The following is a 10,000-nucleotide window of genomic DNA, read 5'->3' as shown; positions in this document are numbered from 1 at the left end:
CCAGTGAGAGATGTAGTGAGAGGTGCAGGAGCACTGAGAGGAGCAGGTGCAGAGATTAGACACAGTAATATTGTGCTTTTTTTTGTTCACCTCCTTTTTATCTGGGCTTTTTGCTGTTGTTTTTTGTTCAGAATGCTCTTGTGTTTCATGGATATTTTGTACTGCAATACTGTAAAACGTTTTCTGTTCTATCATAGTCTACTGTAAACAGTATTTATACTGCACCTCCTGTAGGCCTAGTCAGTAAAAAATTTTTTTTTTTTAAAAGATTGGCTTTTTACTGGAATGCATTGTAATGTGAACATTACATCTGGACATACAGTTCCCAACCAAGAAATGTTGTGTAAAAATGCTGGATTGCATGTTTTGCATGCAAATACCTGTAAAACTGAAACATAAAAGTCTATGCAGTTTTTGTAACGTGAACAGTAGCCAGTATTTTGAAACATAGTGTACTCTGATTGACTGCATGTATCTTGTGAAGTGAAAACAAGATTCATTCTTTGACAAAATAACTTAATTTTGAGTCAGGTTTCCAGTGTTTTGGTAAAGTTAGTGTGTGCAGAGAAATGATGAGTTAGTGTATATGTAACAAAATGTGGTGTAAGAACATGTGATGTGCTTTTGAGAGGAAAATGATCCATTTGGCCAATTGTGTTTTGTAGGTGAGAGTCTGTGTTTAGAGTTTTGAAAATGTGTCAAATGAATGGACAAACGCTTGTTAGCGATTGAAAAAAACTGTAACACTTCACTGGAACATGGCCTCCATGTACTGTACGTTGCCAAGTGAGGTAACAATGACATCAGGCCTGTGTGTATGTGGTTCCCATCACTCACTGCGTCGAGAACTTTTTTTTGGAGGGAGTTTGGGCTCTAGAGAGTCGCGTTAGGCTCTTAAGAGCTGGGCGTTGAGAGCTTGAGTGTGTGTGTGTGTGTAGTGTGTGTGTGAGTATGACACAGAGTGCTTTGGCCGGGGCATGTGCTCACCTCCTGTTGACTGGGTCAAACGGCGCCGAGCGGCGCTGCAGACATGACGGATAGCGCCGGGGGCAATCGCAGGCAATAAAGCCATCGCGCATCATTAGCGTTAGCGTTAGCAGCAGCAGTCATTCCTGTGAGTGAGTAATGCGCCGGCGGTTTACGGCGAGCCAGCGAGCACCGCTGCACTGGGGCCACTCCCCGACACAGGGCCCCCGGCCAGAACGGAGTGGAAAATTCCCAGTTTGACTAACTGGCGGCACTGACTCAAGCCACCGGTCATCCTCATTACCGCGTGTGCGTGCTTGCTGCTCGGTCATGTATGCGAGCGTGTGTGTGTGTGTGTGTGTGTGTGTTTGTACTGTGTGTAAATCCCATGTTTATTGAGAGCCCGTGTGTGTGTGTGTGTGTGTGTGTGTGTGTGTGTGTGTGTGTGTGTGTGTGAACATGCCACCCCACCTCATTACTGTTTCCCTCAGTCTTCCTGGAATGAGGCCTTTCAGTAGCGGGGTTGGTGGTTGACCTGCACATCTGATAAATGACCCTGTGTTAGGAGACTCCACCCAAATTGAAGACCCACACCCAACCCGCACACACACACACACACTCTACTGTCTGAGGCCTTCAACCATCATTCTGCAAGACCTAAGATCTATGCCTTTGGTTGGAGAGAAATTGTTTTTTTGGGTGGAAATATGCGCTCTGGACCATATACACATTTCAACTGCTTCGTCTGCTTCAATGTGAAGGTTGTGGTTTGAGGTCGGGCTGAAACGTTGAGGGAATATGAAGAGAAATGTTGACCACCAGTTGAAGGTGTTCTAGGTCACTGGAGCGATCTGGGCCAGGGCAGATAGCAACAGCTCCTTCTGCCCCCCCCACTCCTCCCTATGGGAGCGACATCATCACCCTCCGTGGCCCAGGAGTGATGTCAGTGCATCTGTTCAGCCTTGTACCTGGTGTCATTTCTGCAGCGGTGGGGACTTTCTTTGGACCTCTGACTCAGCAGACGTCCCGGTGCTCCCGTGTGTCTCTGTTTGACACTTCACCAGAGCAACCAAACAGAACAACACTCCCCCCCCCCCCCTTCCTCTCCTTCAGCGGCTCGGTTCCCAGACGAGCCCAGCGAGCGGCCGGCGCAGGACTGGCGTAGCGGCTAAATTAAGCCGCTGAGCGGCCGCCTCTCTGATGGGCTCGGGTTACCTGAAGCCGCTGGGGCTGCAGCCTGGCACTGGATGAGTAGTATTGCCATACAGCAGGTGATAGATCGCCATTTTGACAGCCCAGCTCAGGTGGCAGAGGTGTAAGATGCTAAAAATTGAAAAGTGCGAGCGGACCTGGAGCTCTTTCCTCGAGGCATCAATTCTCGCCGTAGCCCCCTGACAGACAGCCTCGGCTGCCAATAATTTATGTCATTGCACTTTCAAAAAAAAAAAAAAAAAAGCCCCGCCGGTCAGCCATTGGACGGTATTTACAACCCTAGGGGGCGGGGAGAAAGAATAAGAGATGATGTCATAGAGGTGGTTCCCACAGAAACCACTGGGCCTATTTTGTGCGTCTCTGTGCAGTTGAGGCTCAGATTGGAGGGTGGATGCACACAGCACAGGCGTTGGCTGCGCTCTGTCGTTTTTATAGAGGTGCTATTGCGCTAATCACTTCATCTCAGAGCGAGGGAGGTGTGAGCCCATAAATAGGCTCGGAGTTCGAAGAAAAAAAATATAGCGCTGATGATGTTTTTACACCTTATGCACTGTCTTAGGCACGGCGTATTTATAGCGGGTGAGCATACATTATGTGATCCACTGCTGAGCCCTGTTAATCGAGGAAAAACAAGTTCCTACGTCGAAATGACGGCTTGTAGATGTGGACGGAAATAAATACTGTTGTGCAGCTGGAGGGGCAGACAATTTCAGAAAAGAAATCTGTTTTTAAAAGTCATTTTAGGTGGGCCATACATACTCCAAAAGCCTAATGGAAGCCTATTCTTTTATTTGAAAGATGCTTAAATGTAGACGCTCAGAGACCAATGCTTAAATGATATCGAGCATCTGGATGCGAGGCTTGTTCCATTTTTATCCGAAGCAAACATCCCACCATTGGGTAAAGTCCTGCTCCATTAACTTCCTTAATCTTCTTTTCCCCCAAAAACTGATTGAATGCAAGTCTGACGGCACACTAAGGAGAGGAAATGTGTGAGTCGCCCATTCTGCACACTACATTAACCAGCCTCCATCTGTGATTTTTCATCTCTCCCCCACCGAACACTCTGCGCTGATGTTATCCTCCATTCTTAGGCCGTCGCTGTGTTTTGCTCTACGATCCTCTTAGCCTGTGTGTGTTACCAGAGAGGGTTAAAGCGGAGCGAGAGGCGCAAACGTTCGACGATTTCCGCGTTCTGTTTTCGCAAAGTGGAGGGGGGGGGGGCAAATTCCCCTTTACTGTAAGCAGACCTAGAAAGTGACGTTACATTTGAACTGAACTGCTTGCCGATCGATATCCCACTATGACGTCTTTCCTTAAGCAGACAGGAACTGGACAGGACAGGAGAGATGCATAGAGATGCATTATGTTGCTCTATCTTGTCAGTAATGAAGGATCTTTGGTGTTACTGCTCACGTTCCTACTGTGGATTATCAACGCTGTTCACAATAACATCACGTCTCCTCGATCTCCTTAGTTATTCCTCTGGTGCTTTTGACTTGACGCGTGGTGCAAGGGGAGGGGGGGGTGGGGGGTGGGGGAGACAGACAGTCCAACTGTACATGCTCTCTGTGGGGAAATAATCAGGAGGCCGTGAATGTACAATGCGCTGCCTTTGTGCGTCTGTATTGGTTTTGTGCTGTCATGGCGGGACTCAGCTGGGAGTGATTGAGACGGGGATCTTAGATGACATGTGCAGCGTGTGATGGGTGAGTCACTTGGAGCAAGTGTACGGCTGTGAGCTCATGCCGGATGATAAGTTTGCACATACACACACACACACACACACACACTCGCACACACACACATCAGACTAATAGACAAATCTATTCACACTGACTGCCGCTCAGCACCACTCAATCTCTCAGGCTCAGACCAACAAAAGTGTGAGAACACCAGTGCTCTCTCTACACACACACACACACACACACACACACACACACACACACACACACAGAGACACACACACACACACACACACACACACACACACACACACACACACACACACACACACACAAACACCCACGCTGCCAAGAATCTCAACAAGGACTTAACGAGTGTGGACGGAGGATTCGTCCGCTGAAACGCTAAACTTTTCTGGAACTGATGCACATGCTGCGTTCTGCGAATCCCATGAAGGTCGCCATGCCTCGCCTCGGGGACAGGTTTGGACACAGACGCCACCCCTGCAATGTTTGAGCCGTGAGACAAGCCTCTTCTTGTAGGCCCTGTGTGCAGCTGTAGGGGGTTTCTGTTGGCAGCCAGGGAGCCGATCAAAGTGGGGAGGAGGGGTGGGGGGGGGAAGGGGGATATAAGAGTGAGGGTGCTCTCACTCTCCCTCCCTCTCTCTCTCTCTTTCTCTCTCTTTTCTCACTTCGGCCTGCACTTGCAGCCAGCAAAGCGAATGATACGCCCCCCCCACCCACCCACCCCCCCCACAGCCTAAGACCTCACATCCCAGGCATGCCAGCTGTGGATTGAGCATGCTCCACGTCACTGATGTAATTACACATTAAGTGCCTGTCACTGATACCTTGACAACAAGCACTGTCAACAGAGGAACACAGGCCGCGTGTGTCCATCTCCGTCCCCCCCCCTGCCCCCCCCCCACCGGCCTGGCCCTGGCCCCGGCCCTGGCTGCAGCTCCGCGGCCCTGACACCCTGCTCTTTAAGGGGGCAGTAAATTAGCCGCTAACCTCTCCGCAGATGAGGGCAGAGCAGTGGCTAGGCACAGGCACGGGCACAGGCACGGGCACGGCCCCTTGCGCTCACATCACAGGGGATTATGTCCTTTAGGGGCATGCTCTGCGCTCACCACTTTGCTTGGGACAGCAAGACACACACGCTAGTGTGAGGCAGGCACACACACACACACACACACACACACTCACACACACCCCACACGTGGGCCTTCTATTGCTTTGTAAGCACACACTTGCTTTCACACATTCATAAACACACACATGCACATGCACATGCACACACTCACATGCTCAAACTCCTGCCAACTTTCCATAACACACTTTTTCACACACTCACACATTAAGCATCATTACATAAAGGGCCTGCATACCCTGTATGCATACTGTACTTCATGATATAATATTTTGTTATAATAGCCTAATTATAAAAGGAATAATTTAAATTTCATAGTTATACTTCAGATATATACATCCATGTACACTAGCATATATTTTAGCACATAATCTATATATTTATAGAATTATGTAAGCATATATTTTGATTATATCTGTATTTATTCCTATCTGCCAGTGTACGCACATACACTCATACAGAGACTCGGTGAAGAGAAGTGAATGTAGAAGTGTCCACATGGGCCGCACTTCCTCATGTGGCAAATGGCAGGTCTGGAGTGCACAGCACCATATTGTGAGGGTGTATGTCCTCAGCCACAGGACGGGGCGGTCACATTACCTCATCCCCCAAGCATGTGCTTGGATGTTTGGAGGCGCTCGCAAAGCCACACTGATGCAACTGTCAGTGCTGACCTCTTCGCTGGCTGACCTGGCCAAGGCTCACCACCAGATTGCTCATGTGGCGTTCCATAGCACAACCCCCCGCCCAGCCCAGACACAACCACACACATTCATCAGAGGCTCCATGTTGACAGTGAAACTCCTGTGTTCGCCCTTAAAGAAGATAATCCCTTCTATCGCCACGTTTTTTTTTGTTTTGTTTTTTTGCAAGTCCATGATTGCGATCTTTGCGGGCGTTGTCGTTTTTTGCGTACTGTTGAAATATGTCACCAGCAAAAACAAGCAACAAGCAAGGGGTGAAAGCCCAGGAGCTGATCCTGGTGTGTGTGTGTGTGATCCTGGTGTGTGTGTGATCCTGGTGTGTGTGTGATCAGTGGTCAGCGAGCGCTCACGGCCACGGTGGTTTGTAATGGAGCGATCACTCTCTCTGCTCTACTCTCCCTCCACTTCCTCTTCCTCTGCCCTCTGGCTCCGCTTGGAACCCAACAACAGGTGGACCGCTCAGGCCGGCAGCTGTTTGTCATTGTGTTGCATTGCATCTCTCTCTCTCTCTCTCTTTCTCTCTCTCTCTCTCTCTTTCTTTCTTTTCTCTCTCTTTCTCTCTCTCTCTCTCTCTCTCTCTCCCCCTCAGGCCTGGTGTGGGTTGGCCTGCTCAAGAATAGAAAAGCTAATAGCAGAATTACGCAGTGTGGCTATTTACAGACCACTGCAAACCCCCCCCCCCCACCCACCCACCCAGGCCCCCCTGACCCCACCCGCTGTGGTCCAGTTGCACTCGCCCGAAACGTGCGGGGCGGCTCTCTCTATAAGCCCCGGCAATTAAGTGCCGCATTTGCAGATCACCCGCGCCTTCAGCCCAGTCCACCCTGCAGTGCCGCGATTGGGTTTCAGCGGGGACTGGCAACGGCCACAGTGCAACCTTGGAAAGGTCAGGTGTGGGCGTGTGTGTGTGTGTGTTTTTGTATGTGTGAGAGTGTGTGTGTGTGTGTGTGTGTGACAGACAAGGGCCAGACCAGTCCAGGGCCAACAAGAGGCTCCTGAAACTCCAGCCGGGGCCCTCAGAGCCCTGCTGCCCAGACTCCTCACAGTTACCCTGCTCCTCTCCACACTCCACACTCCACACTCCACACTCCACACTCCACTCTCCACACTCCACACTCCACACTCCACACTCCACACTCCAAACTCCAAACTCCACACTCCACACTCCACACTCCACACTCCACACTCCAAACTCCACACTCCACACTCCAAACTCCACTCCACTACACTCTCCACACTCCACACTCCACACTCCACTCTCCACACTCCACACTCCACACTCCACACTCCACACTCCACACTCCAAACTCCACACTCCACACTCCACACTCCAAACTCCACTCCACTACACTCTCCACACTCCACACTCCACACTCCACTCTCTACACTCCACACTCCACACTCCACACTCCACTCTCCACACTCCACACTCCACACTCCACACTCCACTCCACTCCACTCCACACTCCACACTCCACTCTCCACACTCCACTCCACTCTCCCTTGCTCTGCTCTGCTCTGCTCTGCCTGGTCCGGGGCGGTGCACTGGTAATTGAGGGTTTGTAAGCGTAGGAAAAGTTTACAACAACGTCGTAAAGGAACATCCCCTCCTCGCTACGCTGCTTCCAACTGACCCACTTCCACTCAACCAGCATTACACGGCACACCATGTTCAGGTGTTTTTTCTTTTTTTTAAAATGCTTATTTAATGAACAACAGCCATCGGTTGGCCATGTGGGTTGGGAAGATGGTGTGTTTAAACAAGAGGGGAGTTGAGTTTTGCCTCTCTTTCTCTCATTCTGTCCTCTTTTCTGCCTATCCTTACTCTCTCTTTCTCTCCTTCTCTCTCACGCTCTCTCTCTCTCTTCCCTCTCTCTTTCTATGCTGCTGTGTTTATTTTTGTATTATGAAACAGAACACCCGCATAGTGACTTCACATCAAAAATAGAGTCAGCAAGCAGCCAGTGGTCGAGTGTCACTGAGCTAAATGCTCTGTGGTCATTCGGCTGTTGGTGTTTAACAAGCAACAGTGGTGCTCTTGACACTCTCAGTCTCTGTGTGACTAGGAAAAGCTAATACACACACACATGAGGACACAGGCTCCCTCTCTCCCTCTCTTTCTCTCAAACACACACACACACACACACACACTCAGAGAGAGAGAGATGCCTGGCGTGTGTGTTTACTGTGTGGTAGTAAAATCCCATGACTGTGTGACTTCTCACTGTTCTGATCCCTGCAGTGCTCTCCCACTACCCTCTCTCTCTCCTCCACTTCTCTCTCTCTCTCTCTCTCTCTCTCTCTCTCTCTCTCTCGCTCTCTCTTTCTCCTGAGCTCTGACAGAATGTGTCTGTTCAACAGGAGCCCGTGGGTCACCACATGGCAAGGGTCGGTGGTGCTGTGCTGGCTCCTTGCTATAGCCGCCCGGCGCTAGCAGGCAGGCTGTCACAGGACCTGCTCTGTCTCCCCGCCGGGCACCGTTTAAAGCCCCACTCTAATGGCAGTTTGTGGGCCTACATGCTGTCCTCATAAATTCTGTTTTTGCTTTGTTTGTTTGCTTTTCCCGAAGGGGGAACCAACAAAGATTGTTGGCTGAACACGGTTACCTCATGTTTGCAAGAGCGAGAGAAAAAAAAAGTGGTGCTCCCTATAAACAACCTATAAATGCAACGAGGAATATCGTAAAGATATAATAAAACACCTTAAAGTGATTTTATAAAAATACCTGCGCCTCAGAACATGCATACTCTTCAGTAAAATGTCCCTGTAATAAAGTATGTGCCCTGAAGAAAAACAAGCACAGACTATTACTTTTTAAGTGCTCTCCAGCACAGACAGTCTGATGCAGCTGTAACACAGATTACTGGTCTGTAAAGGCTGAGAGGAGATTACGGCTCTGTGGAGTAGTTTAAACACACAATCTCCGCTCTCAGCCTGGAGGACTCCTGGCTCTTGGAGTTGAGAGGAAAAAAAAATAACACACTGCCATGCTGTGTGTATGTGTATGTGTGTGTGTGTATGTGTGTGTCTCAGGGGAGTTAAAATCTGTGTGTTTCTGTCAGCAAGTAAAAGGAGGGAAGCGTAGGAGCGTTCCTCGCCCTCCCTCCCTACCTCTCTCTCTCTCTCTCTCTCTCTGCCCCCAGCCTCAGCGCAGGCCCCTAAGGTGGCCGCATATTTGTGTGGTGAGTAAGGAATGCGGGAACATGCCTTACACATTAGCAATGACCGAGCCGCCGCCGAGCTCCACTAGAGAGCAGAGTCGACGCGCACGGCAGAGTGAGCTCATTCACTGAGGGAGCGGGCGAGCGAGAGAGAGAGAGGGAGGGAGGGAGAGAGGGAGAGAGAGAGGGGAGGGGGAAGTGAGCGAGAGAGCAAGCGAGAGCGAGCGAGCGAGCGAATGAGAGCGCACAGACAATAGGGAGCTGCACTTCCAGCTGGAGACAGAAGGCGAGAGACACGCAGAGTGGAGAGAAGCGTCGCTGCCGCGGGCTGCCACTGAAGCAGGAACACACTCTTCCTCTGCGCTCGGCCACTACTCCTCTTTTCTCTCATCCCTCGTTTCTCCTGGAGGACTCTTTACCCAGATTTTTTTTTAAAATCCCGTTTAGCGAGTATTTTTTTGTACCTTTATTTGTCTACTACTTCCCATAGCCCCTGAATTGTTCAGAAGGGGGGGCTCCAAGTGACAGTGACTGTGTCAGCTGTGTGGAAGTGTACTGTACGAGCTCTTTTTTCGGCCGCGGTGTCCGTCCGTGCGTTGGGCAGTGCGGCTCTAGCTGCTGGACGCTCCCCTCTCTCTTTTGCTGGTGTTTGCCCGCTGCCGCTCGGCGAGTGCGCCGGTCTGCCTGGATGCCCGTGGACGTGGTCATAGCTCCCCCGCGGCACCTCTGGACGGAGATGCACGAGAGCGAGATGAAGCTGAAGATCAGGGTGCGCAGGGTGAAGGAGGGACGCGACCTCAGAGGTGTGTGGAGGTGTCTATGTACATGTGTGTGTGAGAGAGTGTGTGACATACAGTATTTCCTTCAAAAAGGCTTTTTTTTTGCAAAGTGTGTATTCAACTTTGGTGTCTGAGTGAGCTCATGGTACTGTGTATATGTGTGTGTGTGTGTGTGTGTGTGTGTGTCTGTGTGTGTGTGTGTGTGTGTGCATATGTTCCTGTCTCTATGTATATTTTAAGGGGCACAAAGGTACAGTCTGTGAATACTGTACAGGGTACAGTACAGCCATAAACATCCTGTTCTCCTGTTGGGCTGGTAGCAGCACATCCACTGTGCAGA

At 50.2% G+C, this 10,000-nt stretch overlaps 1 protein-coding gene across 2 annotated transcripts in view; it reads left to right on the top strand.

Annotated features, from left to right (window-relative positions):
• Positions 1-10,000, top strand: part of LOC134095621 (dual specificity protein phosphatase 8-like) — a 55,176-nt gene that overhangs the window by 31,975 nt on the left and 13,201 nt on the right. Inside the window, exon 1 of one of the 2 annotated variants that reach the window (XM_062549253.1) lies at positions 9,165-9,684. The exons of the other annotated variant lie outside the window; for it this stretch is intronic. Coding sequence (XP_062405237.1) covers positions 9,570-9,684 — 115 coding nt within the window. The 5' untranslated portion in view covers positions 9,165-9,569. Of the gene's footprint in view, positions 1-9,164; positions 9,685-10,000 lie in introns of those variants that run through there. 2 annotated transcript variants of the gene reach the window in all.

This window comes from Sardina pilchardus, chromosome 11, assembly GCF_963854185.1.
Source record: "Sardina pilchardus chromosome 11, fSarPil1.1, whole genome shotgun sequence".
In the NCBI taxonomy this organism is placed as follows: Eukaryota; Metazoa; Chordata; class Actinopteri; order Clupeiformes; family Clupeidae; genus Sardina; species Sardina pilchardus.
Note: the sequence above shows the minus strand (reverse complement) of the source record. Positions and strands in the feature narration are given on the sequence as shown.